General features: G+C 35.3%; 1 protein-coding gene across 1 annotated transcript in view; it reads left to right on the plus strand.

Annotated features, from left to right (window-relative positions):
• Positions 1–23,401, plus strand: part of CSMD1 (CUB and Sushi multiple domains 1) — a gene marked incomplete at both ends in the record, with an annotated part of 1,089,811 nt that overhangs the window by 930,159 nt on the left and 136,251 nt on the right. Inside the window, 6 exons of the mRNA XM_084261313.1 lie at positions 242–366; positions 979–1,075; positions 6,131–6,235; positions 16,565–16,683; positions 19,974–20,043; positions 22,222–22,338. Coding sequence (XP_084117439.1) covers positions 242–366; positions 979–1,075; positions 6,131–6,235; positions 16,565–16,683; positions 19,974–20,043; positions 22,222–22,338 — 633 coding nt within the window. The remainder of the gene's footprint in view (positions 1–241; positions 367–978; positions 1,076–6,130; positions 6,236–16,564; positions 16,684–19,973; positions 20,044–22,221; positions 22,339–23,401) is intronic.

The following is a 23,401-nucleotide window of genomic DNA, read 5'->3' on the forward strand; positions in this document are numbered from 1 at the left end:
GGCTGCTCTGGGCTGCACACACTCAAAACGAAGTTTACTTCTGAGCTGTGTCTTATGCTTGATATTGTGCATATATTTTAGATAGCATTGCTTTCCAAGGGCAAATCACTGCTTCACAGCAATGTGTTTATGCTACAAAACAGAATTATTATAATTAGCTTTGTAAAGTTATTATTATTACTTTTCTGTTCTCACAAGTGGTTTAGGTTTTGTAATAATTCACCATAATGCTTTCTTTCAGTGCCTTGCAGTGGGAATTTTACAGAGCGGAGAGGTACTATTCTTTCACCAGGTTACCCTGAACCTTATGGTAACAGCTTGAATTGTGTGTGGAAAATCATAGTGACTGAGGGATCAGGTATTCAGGCAAGTCTATATTCTGTCAAGCATGGAATATTAAGTCCTTTGTTGTTCAGTTTAAAGAGTAATTTTTTGTTTCTCTAGAAGTATCACAAAATAAGTATGACCTTTTTTTTTGTATACTTTAAATATGTGTGCTTTGCTTTTCTCACTACTGTTCTTGTTACCTTTATTCTACATTACATAGGGGTATGAATGAGAAATGGTTAACAAAAAGCTTTGTCTTTTAGCTTTGTATAGTATAGAGATCGGGTCCTGATCATTCAGCCTGCTGTGCAAATATCAGCCCACTCTATCTGCTAGGGTGTGACACTAAGGCACTTGAGAGGTCTACAACTGTCTTGATCATGTGCTCATTTACACTTTGATTACTTATTTGTAGTCATGCAACATATATGCAAAATCCTTTTTACTTACTTTGTGTCATATTTTCAAAAGTTAAGACAACTCAAAAGGTAAATATTAAAGTTTTATTTACTTTTTTTCTCTCAGGTGTTTTTGTTTGGATCTGTTTATATTTTCTTTGAGACATATTGCCTTTTTATTTTGTTGTTTCTAAAACACTTTAAACCAACTAGCCAAATGTATTTTTAAAAATTCTGTGGTGCTGTTTTACAGATCCAGGTCATCAGCTTTGCCACTGAACATAATTGGGACTCTCTTGAAATATACGATGGTGGAGATATGACAGCACCTCGTCTTGGAAGCTTTTCAGGTGAGGATATGATTTAAACGTACAGGTCTGTATATAGGTGTGTGTGTGAGAAAAAAATGGCTTTGTTTGCTCACACATACACGCAAGGACTATGTTTTTATTGCATCTTTCTTTATAGCGTTATGAAATGTTCTCATTTTGGGGAGATTTCTTTTGCTATAAATGTAAATGTGTCAATATTCCAAGGGAGATTTTCAGAAGAAAATACATTACTAAACTGTTTAGCCTCTATTAGTGGAATTTTGGTGATAATGCTTTAAAAGCAATTATTTCTTTTATCTTACTTATCGCCAGTCCCCCCTCTTCCCCCCCACCCCCGAGAATGTGTTGTGATATAGATCGGTACTGACATTCAGGGGGCTTCCTTTGATAGCTTTGACTTGATTTATCCTTTTTGGCCTCCCTTTCTCAGGAAAAGATGAAGCATTCAGTATTCATCCAAACTTACCAGACCTCAGAGAATAAAAAATTGCTACAATTGGGACGTAACAAACCATGTAATTTGTTGTTTCACATGTACACCAGATATATATAGTTTTACTCTTTTTTATATAAGACAATTTTTATAAAAAGAGCATGATCTATAAACTAAACCAAGAGAAAGAGATATTTCATATAAGATTAAGTAGTAAATAATATCTCTGACTCATGAACGCTTTCACAAGCCTGATCTGATCCTGGTGTAGCTAAAGCATTTTGTGGAATTTTACTTCTGTTTCACAAAACTTTTGAAGTATAGATTAAATTGGATTATGTAAGGAAACAAATGATAAACTGACCCCCCCCATATAATTAATTTTAATATTGAATTAAATAAGATGAAATTCCACCTCAATTTCCATATTAAAATGTGTAGTAGGCAGCTTGATGATCTCAAAGGTCTTTTCAACCTAGTGATTCTGTGAGAGACATTTAAACTAATAGGAAAACTATGACTTATTTTTGCTTTCAATATTACTCATTCATCAACATAGTGCTCATGGATAACGAGGAAAGAAAAATAATGTTTCCTTAATAGACAAAATAATTTCTGTCTTTTACGACAGTTGCTATACTATTTACAGAATATAAGTATAGCAGATTCTTGATTAATGAAAAAAGCTTAGCTGCCTTACCAAATACTTGAATAAAACAGGATCATTAATGAGAGAGTTAATTCTTTTCATAATACTAAACAGTTTTACAATGAGTAGATGTGTTTTCAAGTTTACATAATAAAAGTTATACCTGGAATATTTTAATAAAACTAAGGGACTGTTTGCACAGATTGACTCAATTCTGACAGTTGGGAAGGCCATAGATTTTACATACAGAATAGAATCTTACTAGCTATATTCAGAAGTGGGAAAAAAAGAACTGATTATTATCCTGCAAAGGAGCTATACTTCATTTTTCATTTGGAAAAATAATTTAAGTTCCCTGTTTTCCAGTAGCCATCCTGCTTTCCAAAAAGAGGTGAATTTATTTTAAATTATGTTAAAGAAAAAAGTTTCATTAAATGATAATCAGGCTATATGCATGTTAAGTTTAACAAATGTCTGAACTTCCATACTTGTCCTTAACATCAGTAGTCTCATATTTTCCACTTCCTCAGTGTGATATGGGCATTCCATCCGAGAATACTTTTCTTTTCTAAACCCTGCATTTACTATAGGGCTAAAAAAGAGAATTCATAGGTACTCCGTTGTTAAAGTTCAGAAATGGCAGTTATAACACGAAGCCTGTGCATTAAGCCAAAAACACAAAAAGACTTAAACTTGAATAATTGTCAGGCCCCCCATGAGTATTTGTAAATATGCTGTGCTGCCAATTATGTCACAGAATAGAATTATGAGAGAGTGGAAATTCCTTGGTTGAAAGGATAGAAAGGCTTTCATCAATATGCCAAAGTCAAATCTGTCCTGGACTCCTTAATGAAAGTTGTAGTTATAGCTGAGTGAGAATATTGTTGACAAACACATTGCTTTTTCCTGAGAGTATTAGGTCTGAACTTAAGTGAGAAAGCATTTTACTTAAAAAACATAAATGAAAAACAAAACCCAAAACCAACCCGTGGAAAAAAGCAAAAACCTAGCAGTATTTTAGAGTTTTTTGTTTTGGAACTGGTGCCTAACATGACTATATGGGGAAAAAAAGCAGCTAAACATAGCTACAGCTCCATATAGAATTGGAAATGCAGATAACACCTGACTTTCTTTTATATATGTATGTGTACTTAAATATGCATATATATGTGAATATATGCATATATATTCATGAGAAGGGGAAATGGCATGAAGCTGTGCCAGGGCAGGTTTAGATTGGACATTAGAAAAAAATATTTTACTGAAAGAGTTTTCTGGGCCTGGAACAGGCTGCCCAGGGATGTGGTTGAGTCACCTTCCCTGGATGTGTTCAAAAAAAAGTGTAGATGAGGTACTTAGGGATATGGTTTAGCTTAGGATGGGAATGGTTGAACTCGATTATCTTCAAAGGTCTTTTCAAACCTTGTGATTCTGTGTGTATAAACACATACAGAGAGAGTAACATATGCAGTAGTCATTGAGGCTGACATCTGAAAGTTTGCTCCTATAATGATAGTTAAATTTAGAAAGAAATTAGGTAAGAATGTGATCCATGTTTTGTGTTTGTGCTAACCCAAGATATGCCCAAAATGACCATTAATCTACATTCTCGGTCAAGAAATTTCTTACATACCTCAACAACCTTTCACACATGCAGTGTAACATTAATCTCTGGAATGAGATACATTGTTCTTGGTTGTCATTGCTAACACTTGAAAAGGGCATGATTTTCTAGAATAATATCATAATTAACATCCCAGGTAGGAAGGAACCTCAGAAGATCATGTAGCCCAATGTTTGAGGGAAAGGGAACCTATATGAGACCGTCCAGCACTTTGTCCAACTACATCTTGAAAATTGAGATGAAACATCTCCCAATTTGGACCTCTTACCCCTTGTTTTCTCTGTGCAGTTGCCTGTGAAGATCGATCCTCTGTCCTCTTTGTAACTGCCCTTTTAGTACTGAAATACTGTGATGAGATCCCCCTCTGACTATTGTCCAGGAAAAGAGACCTAACTCCAAATAGAGAGGTTCTAAAGCCCTTTGATCATTTTTGGTCCTTCTCCAGTCTGTGTATATTTTTCTTGAATTTTGGGGACCAGAACTGGACACATTACTTCAGGTGCAGCTTGACAAACACCGAGTAGAGTGGGATGATCACATCTCACGCTCTACTTACAAAGTCCCTCTGGATGCAGCCCAGGAACCTATTTGCCTTTGTTGCTGCAGTAGTTTATTGTTGATTCATGTTCAGCTTGCGTTCACTAGGACTTTCAGGTCCCTTTCAGCAAGGCTACTCCACAGCCACACAGATCGTAGGCTATACTGCACTCTGGTTATTCCAACCCAAATGCAAGACTTGTCTGTCTTAAACTTGTTACTATTCTTGCTAGTCCACACTTTCAGCCTCTTTCTCTGTAAGATGGCTGACTGGCATGTCAGCTTCATAATCCAGTTCAGTGTTATCAGCAAACTTGGTGAGGGTGATTTCAATCCCATCATCCAGATCATTTATGAAGATGTTGAAAAAGCATGAGGGCCAGTATTGATCCCTGGGGCACCTCACTTGTGACAGGCTGCCAGCCTGATTTGTGTCACTGAATGTAGTAATTATGAGAATTAAAAACTCTAGCCTCATTTATTTCTCACAGTATAGTTGGCTGTAGGTTTTTTTCTTATTGAATATCACGCTCTAAGGAAGTAGAGGACTGCTGTTACATATTAGCAGATCCTGTCACAGAACAGAACGACCAGAAGACGCACTTTGTTCAGTGAAGAGTATAATCATTCTGAATCAACATCCTCATTCTTACAGAACAGACACCCTAAACATCCTCAAATAAATTCCAGATTTCATATAGATATTAAGTCCTTCCCCCAGGATGATACTTCATTATTTTCTGTATTCCACAATATTTTGTCATGTGAATGCTCTGTACTGTCTGGTCAGACAGTAAAACGTTAAGGGCCAACTTGTTGTCTTGTAGCTCCTCACCATTTATTTAAAGATCTTGCTTAATACAGTTTTAAGTTTAAAAGTATTCACCATTTCCTACTTTAGACACTAGACTTACGAAGACAATTCTTTCTAGCATTTTTTTAAGCCCAAATTTCAAGCTTGTATTGCTCTCAGTTACTATAGAAACAGTGAAAGCCCCAAAAGAAATGAAAATATTTCTTATGCAACCACCGTTGAAATTCATTAGTTACTTGATACTGTCTTTTAGGGTAATCATAGAAAGTGATATATTTTTTAGCCTGAGTGTGCTCCAACTTTAGACTATAGAATATGGGTAACATAGTAGTCATGTGGTAACAAAGAAAATGATGTGTCAGACTTAACAATGCTGGTGGCAAAGAATGTGACCTGGGTTAATGATAAGCTTGTTGCCACTGTGTACACTGTAGTCACTAGTACACAATTTTATTACAGTTATTCGAACTAGATAAAGCTAATATGTGGGTTTCTTTAGTGGTTTTGGTTTTTTAATGTGTTGCAGTTGCTTCTTCATTTCCTGTCATACACTCACAATTGGGATAAGTAGTTGAAATATTATCATAGGGAGAAGGTGTGGAGTGGACACAGAGAAAAAAATCTGGACCATTCCTTCCTGTACTGCAGGGGTTTTTTTTATACATGTAGAAAAAAGTCAAATGGCAGTTGAGCTTGATCTCATAATCAAAGATTTTACTTATGTGACTTTTTTTCCTTTACACTTCTTTTTTCTATCCAGCTCAATAAAGTTTCATCTGAACATGATGGGATCTTGTTTGACTACACTTACATGGCCTCTTAGTATCATGACTTGTAATCAAAATTTTCTTGTAGCTTCAGGAGAAAACAAGGCAGAACATAACAGACTGTTTGAGACTTCCATGCACATAATAGAAGAAAATGAACTTGTCTGATTCAGTCTTGTTATGTCTTTTCAATATAAACTCTGATATATCAGCATGCTACAGTTTATTCCATAACTTTTCTTTTCCTAGGTACAACTGTACCAGCATTGTTGAATAGCACATCCAATCAACTTTACCTGCATTTTCACTCTGATATTAGCGTGGCAGCAGCTGGTTTTCACTTGGAATATAAAAGTAAGACTGCTTACTTTTTGAAACTTTCTCAGAAAAAGCATGTGTATGGAAAGGGAAAGAGGTTTTATATTATTTTGTTTTCTTCTGTTTTGTTTTTAATTCTCTAACAAAGCCTTCTCCTCATGAACCTGGTATAAGTGATATCTATTATACTGAAATTCTAAATGAAGCCATGTTTGAAATTTGCTAAAAGGCAGGTTTCACAAATTAGCAGCATATAAAAAATATCAACCTAGCAATTCTGTACAAGGTTTTGAAAATGAGGACTTGGTAGTTTTCTCCAACTTATTTAAGCTTAGTTCTAAAATTTAGGTAATGAAAAAAAAAATGAAGGGCTAGTTTCATTACTTGGAAATGGATAAAAACTGAACAGATAACACATTTTTTCCTATTTATACATATATATATATTTATTCCATGCTGTTATTTCCTATTCTTCAAATTCTTTTTCCTCAACAAATCACTGTTATTGCAAAAAAACCCCAACAACACTACAGTCCCAGAGCTGCAAAAAACCCCACTGCAGTTATGGTAAATCACCAATGGTATGAGCAAAATAACCTAAGAAGGTTAATGGCAAATTCTGCAATATATCAAAATTTTATATATTGTGTGAGCAGCTTGGTTCTAAGATACAAAGGTTTGGTACTGTAAACATTGATGGATTACCTCACGTAATCATGTTTAATTCAAATATGCATGTTTGTATTATTACATCACTCAAAAGCTTTAAATACTATAGATTGCAGTAAGTTAAGTACACATGCTTGCAAGGTATTGCTTTTAATTTGCTAAGAATATTCTATTAAATAATGTGATGATGAAATAACAGTCTGATGAATGCTTTCATGAAGGTCACAACTTAAACCAGCTTTTATTTTTGAATCCGAGCATGCTATATTTTATTACAAAGGGAATTCCAGAATTTTCTTGAAAATGGAGTTTGGCTTGCTATTACATGCATTCTAATATTAAAGTCCAAAAACTATTAATATTTTTACTCATTTTTAAAGACTTACACATAAGTAAACACATGGACGATCTTTAATAAGCTCCATGTAAGATGGAATTGAAGAATTTTATGAAATACAAATATGTACTGAATTTTGAAAGACCAGATTTTCAGCTCATAACAAATATTTCTATCCAAACAAAATGCACAAGGGTGTCTTCTGTTTTCATTTAATTTCTTTTATTTTTTCTCCAAGCGTTTCTATGCAAAAAAAATTTTTTGTGTTTTGGTTCTTTTTAATATAATCATTGTAATAGTCATTTAGAATGACAATATGATTATTAATTCTGTAGGAAGCTTTATAGGATCTACTATTTTGATAAAGTGGAGGGTTTTTTCTCTGGAGAACCCTCCTTCCCAATTGGTCAACTTGTTTTCCTCCCCAAGCCTTTTCCCTTAACCTACAGTGATAGTATGATTTCGTATGAAGTGTGAAGAATTACTGATTTATTCTAGGAATTTGCTGTAGAATGAACATTTTGAAGTTCAGGTTTTATCTTTTACTGTATCAGTTTTATTATCGCTCTGAGTCATGAAAGAAATGTGTTCCGTTAACAAGTAAAAAGGGTTCGGAAGCATGCAAGGTCCCTTGGATTTATGCTTTTGTTTGTCTCCTAATTGCCAGTCCCACAACTGTGCTCTGTTAAAGCATCTATTGACTTCAGTGGTTCCAATATTTCAATGCCAGGGCATTTCAAAAGTGCAGCTTAGTACAGGTCCAGGTAGCAACACTGAGCATTCAGTACTTCGCTATTCTTTTAATAGTCTTGCAGGAAAGAATAATGTCCTTTTTATGTGGCTATATGATCTCTGCAGGGCCAGCAAGAATATAGCACATCTGTCTGTCTCTGGATGCAGAAACAGAGCAAATTCCCACAGCAAGGATGTACTGTTTTCTATTGAGCATTTACCTTTTGATATCAAGAAAGAAGCAAAGAAGGAAATGCTCTTCTGTTTAACAAGATGCAGATATTGCTAGTGTTTGATTTTGAAATCTGAAGTGTGGGATCACTTGGTTACCTACTGTTTGAAGCAACATCTGAAAAATAAATACCTTTTGGTAAAATTTGGAACAAAAAAGTCCTTTGGTTGAGAGGTTGTCTTAGTAAAGTAAACACAAAAATGTCAAATGTCCGGTAAAAAGGCATTCAAGATGAAATACTGTGTTAGAACATTAGGTAGTCTTGAGAAAAGCAAAGGAAAAGGAAGGCTACATTCAGTCTATCTAAATAGATATAACAAAATACTTTGCAGCTGTAACATTTAGCTATAAGCGTCCTCAGTTCAATTCTTGCATCTTGCAGAAATTTGAACATCTGGGTAGTCATAGTGGGGGTCCTCAATACCTACTTTAAGGCTATTCTACTTAATGACTAAGCACCTGTAGCAGGATTTGCATTAACATTTTAATTACCAGGAAAAATGCTCAATCATTCAAGTTTAGCTTATATTTAAACATTTTTTTTTTAAAGTATTAAAGCACTAAGTTCAGATGTATAAAGAATACACCACTGTTGTGATGCCAGAGACCTAAGTCTATTGTGTTCATTTAGAAGACAGATCTGGATTGGAAGTATGTAGGATGTACACAGTAGTTCATGGCACTTAAGTGGGTACATGATTTTCAGTTCTTGTTCAACTATGTGATTTAAAATTTTATAGAATGGAATTATAGAATAGAGCTTAGGAGTTTGTCTCCTTTGCTGAAATTCTCTATTTACCTCTGTGATAAGGATACCTCTGAGTAGTGGCAATGTGGGTTCACATCATTGCAGGGAACAAAGACTTTCTCTCTTACTTGTAAGTTGTCAGTAGATACGTTGCAGGAATCCACTCTTTTGTATTCTTACAATTTGTCTTTATGGAGAACAGAGAAAAAGCAATGGAGTCTGAAACCTGTAGTAAGAAAGGCTTTCTTCCCCATTCATTATTCTCTTTATGGTAACACTTCTCTCTTATTTTATGTAGTCACAACAAAGGAAATTCAGTGATATATTGGAAAAAGTAGTATTTCAGAAATGAATGACAGATTTCCAGAATTATTTATATAACATCCTTTTATTTCCTGATCAGAAAGCAAGATGAACACACTAGTTTAGGGAGAGGAACCAAGAGTTACTATCAGTATATATTAACTGAAAAAAACCCCAAACCCCTAAACAACAGAGCTATGCCACTTTATTTGAGCTGAAGAACTGTCCCTTTGCTTTGTAAAAGAAATTATACTAATTTAATTATGCAAGCAAACACAAATTAATTCATTCTGTATTTTAAAAATCTCTAGCATAGCACTTCAGCAATGTAGATGCAGAAGGTTAGTTATTTAGTGGTGCTTTACCTATGGATAGACAAAATTTTGTAGAGGAGAAAGTCTCAAAAAATATTTCTCAGAAACTAAAATCAGTGGGCACACTTTTCATTTTCAACAAGGTCATTGTGTTTTTCTTTAAAGTATTTTGGTATAGAAATTTGGTGGGTCTTCTGTCCCACTGACTAAAATTTAATAATAGTTTTGTTGGAAGTGTTTAATTTATAGCTGTGCTTCTTTTAGTATCTGAGTAACACTTTTATAGCTCCTGCTCTTTTGTGGGAGGGGCATAGCTTTGTTTACTAAGGTTTTTTTACCTGGGCAATCAATTGCTGTAAAAACTAACAATAAAAATTCACAGTTATTCTGATTGTATTTCAGGGAAACCCACAGAGATGATGACTTTATTTTATTTTGGGGAACAAAGAGTGAAATACCAAACTGCATACCTACCTACATCCTTATGGTATACAGTCTTAAGCATTCTTTTTCTTCTGCTGTTTGTACATAGTTCCCAGTTAGCATTAATTGAAATTATAAGCATGTATGAGAGGACACTGGATCCTTTAATGTGATTTTAGATGTGAGTATTTTGGAAAGAGAAAAAGCTATATGTGTTTGAAATTGGTGCTTTTTTTAAGACCAAAATTTTGCAAATTTGTTCACTAGTGAGAAGACCTTTAGGAATTACAGCGAAGACAATTTTAAATATTACCAGAAAGATGCCGGTTAGCAATAAGAAGCTGCTGATCACATCAAGTCAGAATAACTTCAGAGCTTGCGTCAGCAGGCTGCAACAGTGCTTGATGAGACAAAGTGGACCTAATAGTGTTTCATCCAGCCTTATCTTCTGCATACATTTCAGATTAAGGTAGCAGGTAAAACTGCTCTTAACTAGATATTCTGGTATCCTGTAAGCCCTTTATGTCATATGAAAAAAAAATCTTCATAATGACATTAATGGAAATGAGGATCACTTAAGGAAAACTCAGAAGAATTTCCAAGGAACATGGAGCAACAGAGGAGAGTGTCTTTAAGTTGCTATGAAATTATTTATCAAAAAATTAAAATTATGTCTTTGGAATAGAATTTATGGATAATCTTAATATTTTAGAATACATAGGCGGAAATTTCTACTTAAAAAGATATTTTCACAAGTATAAATGTTATAAAAGGTAAATAGCTTTCAGTTAAAATAGATTTAGTTTGCTGTCAGTTGATCACATATATTCCACGCTGTATAATGCCGTTTCAAAATAAATTCATAGAACTTCATAAATACTTTACAAAAACCTCAGCCAATGACGACAGCTTATTTTAAGATAATTTAAATTAATTTATTTCTTGAAACCGTGTCTTACTTTTAGCAGTTTGTCTTTCTCTTGTCCTCTCTATTTGTGGGCTCCTTCCATGCATGTTGTGAAGGGGCTGGGCAGTCTGTTCCTGCAAACCTAAGTTTATGCCTAATCTAGGCAGTGCATATGCTCCCCTTGTGGCCTTCAAAAACACACAAGTCTTCTGTGGAATAATATAAATTTGTCATTTACTTTAAGATGGTTTTGCGTTAGACATCAAGCATATAGGTATAAGTTATTTGTCCAAGGTGAGTGGTCATACCCAGCTTCTATGCTACAGTCAAATTGATGACACAGATGGGTTTTTTCCTTTATTTGAGGTGTTTTTGGAGTTGTGGGGTTTGGGGTTTTTAAATTTTTCTTTTTGTTTTGTAAGTCATATACACAAACTCAGTTAAATTAAAACAAATAATTGGTCATTGCCTTAGAAAAAAAATGATTCTTGCCATGGTACAATTATAAACATTATTAAGTACCACTGTGTGGTGTGGGTTCTTGTTATTTCACAAGGGTTGTAGATGTTAAACTGTTTGCAGTAACCTATGCAGTAAAAATATGCCGTAGGTGACTGTAGAAAAGACAGTAATCCTTCATATGCATGGGTCTGTGGGGTTTTTTTTCCCAAACTGTGGTAGAATAAATAACATCATTATTTTCACAGCCACCAGCCAGTCCAATCAAAATGTACTTTGTTGCATTTTGAATATGTACAATAGTAGAAAGAATAAATATTCCTGCTATTTGATTGAATTTCTTTTACTGTTAATGAACAAAGGAAACAACTGTCCGAATGGTATGGTTTAGAAATATGCCTGTTTATCTCAATTGCATTTCTGGTCACTGATGACTCAAGTTGATCTTAATATGTCATTCATTAATTCAGTAGTAGTTTCAATAGCATGCAATTTCTTTTTAAATTGTGGAAATAATCAGTGGGTGCTCATGCTTGCATGCCACTTAAACCTCTCAGTCAGGTTTGGTTTAGTAAGAACTGAGTATGATGAATATAGATATGTAGGTTTACACCACAAATGTCTGTATGTGTGAATATATCCAAATGTAGTAATTAAAATTAAAATGTTTCATTTAAAATACTGGTTTATGCAATCAAAATTTTAACAGTGCCATCTAGCTTTATTACCTTGAATTAGGTTGTAACGCACAATTCAGCATCATTCTTTGTAAACTGTTGTTTTTCCAATGTAGCAAGATCATGCAATGTGTGTGAGAACAGAACCTTTCTTTTAGTTACTGTCTCCTTTTCTGAAGCTTCTCTATTGCATGTTTTCAAGTGCTAATGGTTCTCAGGAGCTGATATAATGGATTTGCTGATAAGGGAACTAGAGAACAATGATGGCCTTTTGTAGTAATTTACTGTCATAAAAATCTCTAATAAATTCAAAGATAAAAAACAGACTAGCAGAGAATAAAATTTATTCTTCTACATAACATATTGTTTTTGTAGGTCCACATTAAGATATTTCATGCAATGTGATCTTTAATGTGGCTCTCCAGGGCACCAATCTTTTCATTTTTCCTGTATTAAAGCAGGTGTGAATCACAAATGTGCCATTTTTAATTTAGCAAGTCCTGATCCTATCATTATGCCTATAGAACTTGCTAGCTGTTGACATGAATCTAACCCCTCTTGCAGCAGTTCATTGAGATAAATGCTTTTTCTAGACTGGTGTCTGAAGCATGCTGTTTTAGAAGGGCCAGCTTGGGTTTTGATGTACACCACATCAAAATGTAAAGAACAATTCAGTCCTGGTTGATGTTGTAGTATAATAAAGATCAATATGTTTCAGTTAGCCACACAAGGGTGGGATGGTGGAATTAAAAAAAAAAGAAAGCCTCGTGACTTTTGGTCAAGCTGTCAAGAAATTCTCGTGTTGTTCAGTTTGCAGCTTTCTGAGTTGGACACTAATGGGCATTCACATTGTCAGATATGCCAGCAAGGATTTTCTTTCTGCCAGCAATGGCAGTGATGTTTGGACAGAATTGGAGGTAATTGTAGGCATGTATATAATTATGGAAGTGAGGCATATTTGTCTTATGCCACAGCAGAGCCAGGCAAGTATTTAGCAGGCAGTAAGCGGAAGAAGGTCAGAGAGAGGGTTATCATTCTTGACATTGATGCGTTCTCTCTTGTACTGCATGGCAGAAGCTGAGCTCTGAAGAGCATGCACTAAGCAATCCTTGTCCTTTTTTGATTGCTTGGACTTGACATTTAACATGTTTTCCCTTTATTACTGACTGTTCACATACAATCTAGTTTAACGTATTTCAGAGTCTCTGAATATTTAAGTTCTCTAGTTTGTCCCCAAATACAATAATTTGTTTACTTTCTCTCAAACTCTCCTTAGATTTTTGGACTGGTACTAAACAACTAGTTTAGATAAATAACTAGGCTAGTATTATGTAATGGTTAGAATGATGAGGATGATTGACCATAGTACTTGACTCTCTTTCTGACTCTCTCTTTGCTTTTGGAAAGGTAATATTATTTCTTAATATCAGGTATATAAAATTAAGTCAATCATCAGTGGGTTTTGCATAGCGGTTTGTAATATTCTGGTAGAATATTCTATATTATGAGATGAGTCATAAGGCCAAAGTAGTATACACAAAGCATCATACAAAGTATAAACAGCTATCAGAAAGCAAAAATTCTTAACAGGTTATTAGAATCTGTTAAAGGTAAAATACATAGTGTAATACCATATCTAACAGTTGCGCAGAAAATTACTTTGAAGATTTTTCTTTGTTCATAGTCTACTCAAATTACTTATGCTATTTAACTAATGATAGAAAGAGCTGTATTACAAGCACATCACTTGTATTGCTATGCAGTCACTCTCATAAAACTGTTTCTGTGACTCAGAAAAATCTGCAAAAATAATTTTGCTTCCACAGATCCATGACTGCAGGCCTGTATCTCTGAATACACAGGAATACTGAGTTCAACCAAAATACAAAGTTCTTCAATACAACAAGGGAACCTCAAATTTGTATTCACAGAATTCAGCAAGTACATTGCTATGCGTAAGCAATTTAGTCAGAGTGTCTTAAAGGTACAAGACCTAGAATGAATGTAAAGGACTATGGAACGTATTTCCAGGAAATTGGTACAGCAATCAAAGTTTCAGGTGTAAAAACAAAAGCTGTTTCAAATCTGTGTGTGCTTCATCAGGAAAAAATATATTTACTTCAACTAAACCTCAAGCTGCAAAATACTGACTGGAAATGGGTGAAGTGGGAAACACAAAATTTTTATGTGTGTATTTAAGATTTGTAAAGGTTTTATATTTGAGTGATGAAAAGAAGATACATAAAAATTTAAGCATAAAATTAAAACCCTGTCTGTATCAAAATGTGCAAACAGCATTATCTGAAAGAAAATTGTATTTACATAGAAAGATTAGGGTCTCTGTGAGTAATATCAGATATTTTTTCATGATGAACCATCTGGTACAACAGACTCCAAAATGTCAGACATCAGAGTAAAGCCAAATATCGTGTAATTTCTGTGCTAAATACTCTGTCAATTTGCACTTACTGTCACTAAAGGAGTTAGGTTTCATAAGAGGACAATGAGAGTTGTAGCATTTAGTCAGTTATTTACTCATACAAGTGACCTGAAGGACAGGTTGACACCCCAGAAGGAAAGGAAGCCATCCAGAGGGATCTTGACAGGCTGGAAAGATGGGCCTGGGGGAACCTAATGAGGTTCAACACTGCCAAGTGTAAGGTGTTGCACTTGGGATGGAAGAATCCCAGACACAGATACAGACTGGGAGAAGAGCTTCTTGAGAGTAGCCCTGCTGAGAAGGACTTGGGGATTGTGGTGGATGAGAAGCTTGACATGAGCCAGCAGTGTGCTCTTGCAGCTCGTAGGGCCAATGGTATCCTGGGCTCCATCAGGAGAGGAGTGGCCAACAGGGACAGGGAGGTGATTGTCCCTTTCTACTCTGCCCTCGTGAGGCCCCATCTGGAGTACTGTGTCCAGATCTGGGGCCCCCAATACAAGAAGGATGTGGAACTGTTGGAGAGGGTTCAGAGGAGGGCCACAAGGATGATTAGAGGGCTGGAGCACCTGCCCTACAAAGAGAGGCTGAGGGAGCTGGGCTTGTTCAGCCTGGAGAAGAGAAGGCTGCGGGGGGACGTCATTGCAACCTTCCAGTACCTGAAGGGAGCTTATAGGCAGGAGGGGATTCGACTTTTTAAAAGAGCAGATAATGGCAGGACAAGGGTAATGGACTAAAGCTAAATGAGGGAAGGTTTAGATTAGATGTTAGGGGGAAGTTTTTTACAGAAAGAGTGGTGAGGTGCTGGAACAGGCTGCCCAGAGAGGTAGTGGATTCCCCATCCCTGGAGGTGTTCAAGGCCAGGTTGGCTGGGGCCCTGGGCAGCCTTGTGTAGATCCAGGCCTCGAGGTTGGTGTCCCTGCCTGTGGCAGGGGGGTTGGAGCTCTATGATCCTTGGGGTCCCTTCCAACCCAGACCATTCTATGATTCTATGATTCTATGACACGGAGCATCACATTCAGAAAAATATTACTTTTGTATGATTTTTGCAGAATTTTGGGCTAATAAATTCCAAAGATCTATTCTTAACACATTGTGAACTTAATTTCCATTTCATTCTGGCTTCTACGCATCATATTTTAATAAAATATAAAAGTTAAATATTTATATTTCAGTAGTAATTTTAATTAATAAATGGCTTCATTTAAAATTGATTTTTTACTTCAGAGAAAGGTTTTAATTGTATAAGAAGAATGAGATTCTGTCATCAGACCATAAGCTTGCAAAATAATCGTGCTGGTCCCTCTGCAAAGAAAATCGTAAAAGTACAGAATTATTGAATCTAATCAGCAGTTTCTTAACTGTTGTGTTCATTTGGAGCATTTTAGCAGAGATGTTATTTAATTTTCAGTTGTACTGACTAACAAACACCTTACATAAGCACACAAGGAAAAAAAGAGCAAATGGATATTCACTTGGCAAAAAAGCAGAAACTAGTACTTCAGGTTGCCAGATTTAGATGAACAAATTTGAAAAATTGCTAATCTCCTGTTTGTAAACGCTTGCCTTAAAACAGGCTTTCCTGTCACACCTATGCAAAGATTTGGTTTTGGATTAACAGTACTAAATTTCAGATGTCTAAACGTTTTTATAGTCAGTAGAGTTACATAACGAAGACCCTTTGCCTTTAGCTGCTGTTCCAAAAGGCTCTACCACCTCAACTAAATATTTCTGCTCATCTGTTGTTGATAAGAGGGAATATGCATAAAGTGAATTCACTCTTTCTCTCTCCATTTCATGTCAAGGATTGGGAAGAGAGGGGAGGGCAGGGGGGGAAGTATGTTGAATATACTAGAATTGCCATACTGGTTGAAGAAAATAAAATGGCATAGTATGTGATAGTAGTGTGATACAGTAATTGGTACAGTCAGAGTATATAATCTTTGCCTTTCAGTCATACTATTTGTATTCTGCACGGCAGTTCTGAAAATTTCTGTGTTTTAAACAAATTTTCCTTTTACTGTTGAAATAAATCTTTAATGTTCACTTAAAAACAATGCTGTGGAAAGAATATCAATGTTGTGCCCTTATCTATGTTTTTTCAATCTTTGTGTTTACTTTCCTCAGCTGTAGGCCTTGCTGCCTGTCCAGAACCAGTAATTCCTAGCAATGGGATCAAATCAGGAGATAGATATATGGTGAATGATGTTTTGTCATTTCAGTGTGAGCCAGGATATACTTTACAGGTATTTCTTTATTTCTTTTTCCTTTGAATTATACACTGTGGAATAATGGCAACAATAGAGCAATGTACCCACCCAAAAACTACTTTAAAGAATTAGAGTGCTCACATAGGCTCTACTTTAATCATAGAAGTGATTAAAAAACACCAAAGTGGAGAAGAAAATAACATGGTTAAAATGTTTTCTCTAAAAAGCCCCAACCTATTTTAGTACTATTCCTATTGAAACTGTACAGTGTGTTTCTATTTTTGGAAGTAGTTCCTCTAGGTGAAATTTTAACCACAATGGTAAAATTACATCACAGGATTTCATATTATCAGAAATTTTAGAACTTGGTTTCTAAATCAATTTTTTTTCGTGCTAAATCTCTTCCAGAAAAGGATAAAGTCATAGGTCATATGATGTTTTAACATTATAGTCATATGATGTTTGCCAGTTGAGTGCTCCCTCAGCATACATTGGCTTATTCATTCGTCTCAGTACTCCTTACCATTCTCCTAAAATTCAGACTGAACATCTTAGCTCTAGGCTAGAAGTGAGAACACCTGCACTTGAAAAGTTTCTCTAAGTAATCAGCAATATGCTAACCTTTTCATTCATGTATTACAGATACAGGATCAAGTCTTTAACCTAATCCATGAGCTTCCCATTTATAGCATGGCTTGAAATGGCCTGTATCAGAAGCATCCTATATCCATAGCAAAAAAGATTGTGTCATAGACATGTCCTACTAATTAGAAAAGGTTCAGGACTTGTGCACAGTAAAGCCTACTCTATCCTTGTGAAGCACTGACTGCTCATTTAATGCTTGAAGGATTACTTACAAGCCAGCTGATGGTTCATATATAAAATACTAAAGTTTTTCTCATAGGAAAATTTAATATTATTTTAAAAATACTTATTGGTTTAAAACCTTTAACTTTTGGACTTTATTAAATTTACCTATTTCATCTTTCCCTTATAGTGTCCTTTGTAGGTAGCAGTACTGCCAGTTAGAAAATGAGACACATAAAAAAAATCTGATATCATAATTTTATTGTGCAGTCCCTTCAGAAGGACTGGCTGTCTTTAAAGCTTGACTCCCAAATAGATTCTGATTTCTAATTAAAGACTGCTAATGAACCATTAACATTTTGCTATTTCAAAGTAGCATAAAATGAAATGAAATGTCATCTCTACAATATTTCTATAGCCAAAGCAAAGTTTTGAGATCTGATATTTATCTCATTGCTTAGAAGTCATAGTATGTTGCTCTGACAGGACAAGTGAAAATGGCTCTAAATTAAAAAGAATTAACAGTGAAAATAAGGTTCTGCAAAGTACAGTATGTTTGCTGCTCAATGTGTGTGGATCAGCATAACTTTGCAGATGCAGGGTTTTTTTTCATTAGGGGTTTTTTTCACTCTAGCTGTGAATTTATGCTCAGTCTTCAGAGAACATATTCACAGCCAGCAATAACAATCAGATGTGGATTAGTTTATAATTGAGACTTACGAGAAAAGTCATAGAGCTCAAACTACTACCTGGAGATGCATAAGAAAGGTAATTGGTAGCTGTAGGATTAAGTGTCTCCCCCCAGGAGGGGACTTTAAAAGTCTGAAATCAGAATGTGCTCATGTTGGGAAGAGGCTTGAAGACAGAGGAATCCTTTTCTTTTCTCTTTCCTTTCCTTTCCTTTCCTTTCCTTTCCTTTCCTTTCCTTTCCTTTCCTTTCCTTTCCTTTCCTTTCCTTTCCTTTCCTTTCCTTTCCTTTCCTTTCCTTTCCTTTCCTTTCCTTTCCTTTCCTTTCCTTTCCTTTCCTTCCCTTCCCTTCCCTTCCCTTCCCTTCCCTTCCCTTCCCTTCCCTTCCCTTCCCTTCCCTTCCCTTCCCTTCCCTTCCCTTCCCTTCCCTTCCCTTCCCTTCCCTTCCCTTCCCTTCCCTTCCCTTCCCTTCCCTTCCCTTCCCTTCCCTTCCCTTCCCTTCCCTTCCCTTCCCTTCCCTTCCCTTCCCTTCCCTTCCCTTCCCTTCCCTTCCCTTCCCTTCCCTTCCCTTCCCTTCCCTTCCCTTCCCTTCCCTTCCCTTCCCTTCCCTTCCCTTCCCTTCCCTTCCCTTCCCTTCCCTTCCCTTCCCTTCCCTTCCCTTCCCTTCCCTTCCCTTCCCTTCCCTTCCCTTCCCTTCCCTTCCCTTCCCTTCCCTTCCCTTCCCTTCCCTTCTTTCCTTTGTCTTTCTTTCCCCCAAAATATTTTATGGGCCATTTTACTTTTTGCCCTGACTCTGGTAGTTATATTATGGCTTCCCCCCAACTCACATCAGAGACGTGCATTCATAGAAGACTAGGAAAAGACAATAGCATAAAACAAGGAATATTGCATTGCATAAATAATTCAAACCATCGTCCATTTTGCAAATAACTACTGACACAATAAGTTCACACACAGTGTTCCTTTAAAAGAAAATGGTTACTTTAAAATAAAAATTATTTTATTGACGTTTTACCAAATTTTAGTATTTTAATAAGAAAAAAGGATATTTTTCATATATTTAATGAAAACACTTTTTTCTTCCAAGCCTTTTTTTTTAAATGTGTGTTTGCCTTTCAGAAGCTGATTGTCTAACTATACTTAACTAAATGATTAGAGTAGTTTTATTCCATATAATCCTATATGAACTTTATTCAAAGTAGTATGTGCAATTTCTTTTTTGTAAACATTCTAAATCATGCAGAAGTAGTTTCATCAAATGCAGTTTCCTTTACCGTGTTTTTATGAGAATTTGAGTGCTATAGACAATATCTAAAGAAGTCTTCATAGGTAATTGATAAAATGTGCTCCCTTAATAAATACTAGACTCCTAAGACACATAAGTGAAACCATGTGAGAGTTCAAGGCCTGCTGATGACTGTGGATAACTGTCTCGGTATGCTTCACATCCATGTCATCTGCAGCAAGGAGTTGTGAAGCAAATTCCAATCTGGGTCACTACTACTCCCTCAGGGCAGTGGTTGATTCACTCCACACTGCAGTCTGAGAATGAGCTAGTCTATATACTGTGGATGAGAACCCTGGAACTGAAATAGGGAGTGAACCAATTTGACCATATGAATGGATATAGTCAGCTGATTCTGTCTTGTAAGCAGTTTTACGTTTATTTAAAAATGTTGAGAGGTTTTCATGTTATCAAAAGAAGTGGAAGTCTTCAAAAATAAGGTTAAAAAAATTCTTCACAGAGAAGAAGATCCAGGAGGTCCTCTGTAGTTCACCCTTCCTGGAAAGTCCCATAATGAGTATCTGTAATCTTTTTCCTTTCCAAATAGGGTCGTTCTCACATTTCTTGTATGCCAGGAACAGTTCGACGCTGGAACTATCCATCTCCTCTCTGCATTGGTATGGATACTTAATTTTTTTTTTCTGAACATCAGTCAGAATAAACCCCTGGCTTTGTCATGTCTATTATTCCTTCTCTGTATTCAGTTTCATTCCAAACTTTTTTGATTTTCCATTTCTGTGAAGTACTGAAAAAATTGCAGTATTTTTTTTGGTCATATATAATGTTATGTGCTATTTTTAAAAATATTGTGACAGCAGGAGAAGGAGGAAACCCAGATGCTCACCATTATTTAGCTTGTCTTGAATACTCTGGTTTGAATCAAGCTGAATCTTAAGAAGGGAGAGGAAGTTAAGACATTCCTTTTGCAGCATGCTCAGCTTGGAGCACCTTCTGAAGAACAAGCAGATCAGGAAGGGAGCTGAGGACACTTCTCAAAGAATCAAGTGGCCTGTCTGCAGTGAAGAGCAGCTCTGAAGCCAAGCCTTCAGAGGTGGTGGAATGAAAAACAGATTTAGTGATCCAGAAAAGGCTGGCTGCTTTTTGTTGGGGTTTTTTTGGGGTTTTTTTTTTGTTTTGTTTTGTTTTGTTTTGTTTTGTTTTTTTAAACTGGGGAACCTGTTATTCAATGCTGAGTTAAAAGCAAGGCTAAGAAGAGTATCCCTTTTAAGCACACTAAGACCTTAGCCAACATATCTGGGTTTTCCCTGTGTAGATAATGATCTTGTTCTGCTTTATTTTTTCTTGATGAAACAAAGTTCAAGAGACTCAGGATTCTGGTGTCTTCTGGCATGCTTATTTCAAGAAAAAAATAGGAATGAAGGGGAAGGAACCACAGCTCCATGATAACATGCACTTCAGCTTTGAAATGCATTCTCCAGTGAATGCTTTTACCTATAATATTCAGTCAGCAAAAGCTGTTCATTTTAGCTTCATATCTAAGAAGATTTTAAAAGATTGGGATGATATCAAGCAATATTAACGTGAGATGGTTTTAAAGATTCCCTGTCAAGTTGGGTCCATATATTATTTTGTACAGTCAACTTCTACAGAAGCAGTCACTTCTGATGAATATGAAAGCAGTGCAGTTCCTTCATATCGATTTTAGAAATGGAAAATCTTTTTCAGGACTTTGGGGCTCTGGAGGGGGGGAGGTTAGTGCTAATCTTATGCTTCACCTTGTATATTAAATACAGTCCCTATTTACAGTGTGCTCATTGAATTCTATTTTGTTTTTTTTCCTCTAGTTCATGAAGTTTTGCTGTCCTGGAAGCTAAAACACCCCTAAGAAAACAAACAAACCCTAGAATATGACCCCACATCCCCCACTTTCAACCCTTAAAATGTTGATTCTTTTTTTTTAAGAAATTCAAAGAATGTTTTCATTGAATAGTGCATTTAATATTGCAGGAAGGTAGATATTTGTTGAGGGAGACAACACAATTTCTTGTGTAACTAGTACATTTTAATTTTTTCAGTGTGATTATGACAATGCACAGATCACATATCACTGTAACATCTGGCAAGATGGCTCATAGGCTATTAAATAGTGATTACTCAAATAATATAAATTACAAAATTTTTATTTGATTTCTTGAATATTCATAATTATATTATTTTCATAGCAAAGGTGTAAACTCAGCCACTTCTTTAAAATTGCTTTGCATATTTATAGTGAAGCTTTTATTTCATCCTAAATGATGCAAATTACTTTTCAATCTACAAACAGATGAATTTACTGAAGTACATCATGCAGATAGTAAGCAGAGAATAATTCTCTTATACAGCTCTTCTATCCTCTTTCTGAATTAAAGATAGAAATGTGGGGGGAGTTGGTTTGTTTGTTTATTTATTTTAAAACTCAAGTGTTTTTTTAGCTGTATTAACCAGCAGATCTGCAGCTACGTCATGAATCAGTGTCATAACTCGATTTAATTCCAGATTTGTTCCTCTAATTATAAAGCCTATCTCAATGTACCACCAGATGTTTTTAACCATAATTGCCAAGAAGAGACAGTGGGTTGCCCAGTCTATATGTACAATTACACATCTGCAGTAAAATCACGTTGAACATACTGTTAGTAAGCATTTCTCTCTAACTCAAATTTTTTTCTTTTTCTTCCATCATGAGGTCATGGGAATACAATGGAAAATCCATTTTTTGAATGAATCATATGCCAAATATTAAGAAATAGTATTATTAAAAGATACAGTAACAGTCTTTTTATTTTGAATAGCTAAATGTGGTGGAACACTGACAAACATGGATGGAGTGATCCTGAGCCCAGGTTTTCCTGGAAATTACCCTAGTAACTTAGATTGCACATGGAAAATTTTATTGCCTATTGGATATGGTAAGTAAGCTTACATTTGAACAGCAATCATTTTTAATAATCAGATTTAAATATATATGCAAAATGATATTCTAATTTCCAGTATGAAATAGATTTTATTCAGTCGATATATATATACCCCTTACATAATTATGCATTATCTTTTGATTTGAAGATGATTGGTAATTTAAAAATAAATCTTTGTCAAAACAACTTGTTATTTGTGAAACTTTCTTGGCAACTGATTTTAGAGCAAATTACATCTTCCTTATGTAGATGCATCAGATGAAATAGATAATATAATTTCCAGATTAATCAGTGGTCTTCTTTTTAATATCCTTTCATTGTCCCCCAAGTGACTCTTTAACAGTGTTTTTTATGTTCTGCAAAAATGGACAGAACTTCATTTCTAGCACTACAAATCTGGTTAAAACCATTCTAAACCTGTAGTCCAAATAGCAGGTAACAGTTGTCAACTTAGAAACTTTCTAGGTTTGCATTAAATATATTGTCATACAGAAAATGTCTTCACAAATAAATAACAATTATAGAAAGTAATAATGAATGATAAAGTGTGTGTATAAAACACAATCTTCTATCAGAAGAAAAAGAAGAATAACTTCTCTTGTTGTGAAACATTATGTCCCATATTGAGAATTCAGTGGTAGAGCTCAAATAAGAAAATTAATTATATAAGTTTATTATTAAATATACTATATCTGTCTCTGGAAATTAATTTCTGTGCCTTCCATTGCATTCATATGAGCAATTTTTCTAGTAGGATGTACTACTTATATGGAGTGCATTATAGAAAGTTAATTTGTAGAAATATTTTTCTGCTACTTAGAATAGTGCCCTTTATTGGTGCATAGTTGCTAAATGGATTCATCATAGGTATAGCTAGGCTAGTAGTCTTACATATCTTATAGACTTAGGATGACCATAAACTGGACAACCTTGGCTAATCTGGGCATTCTAAAGCTACATTTGTAGAAAATAAAACCTCTTAACTCTCCAAAAGTATCTCATAGTGATAATCCTGTAAATAGAAAATATTTTGATTTTGTTTGACAAGGGATTTGAC

This window comes from Gallinula chloropus (genome assembly GCF_964237585.1).
Source record: "Gallinula chloropus genome assembly, chromosome: 3".
Lineage (NCBI taxonomy): Eukaryota > Metazoa > Chordata > Aves > Gruiformes > Rallidae > Gallinula > Gallinula chloropus.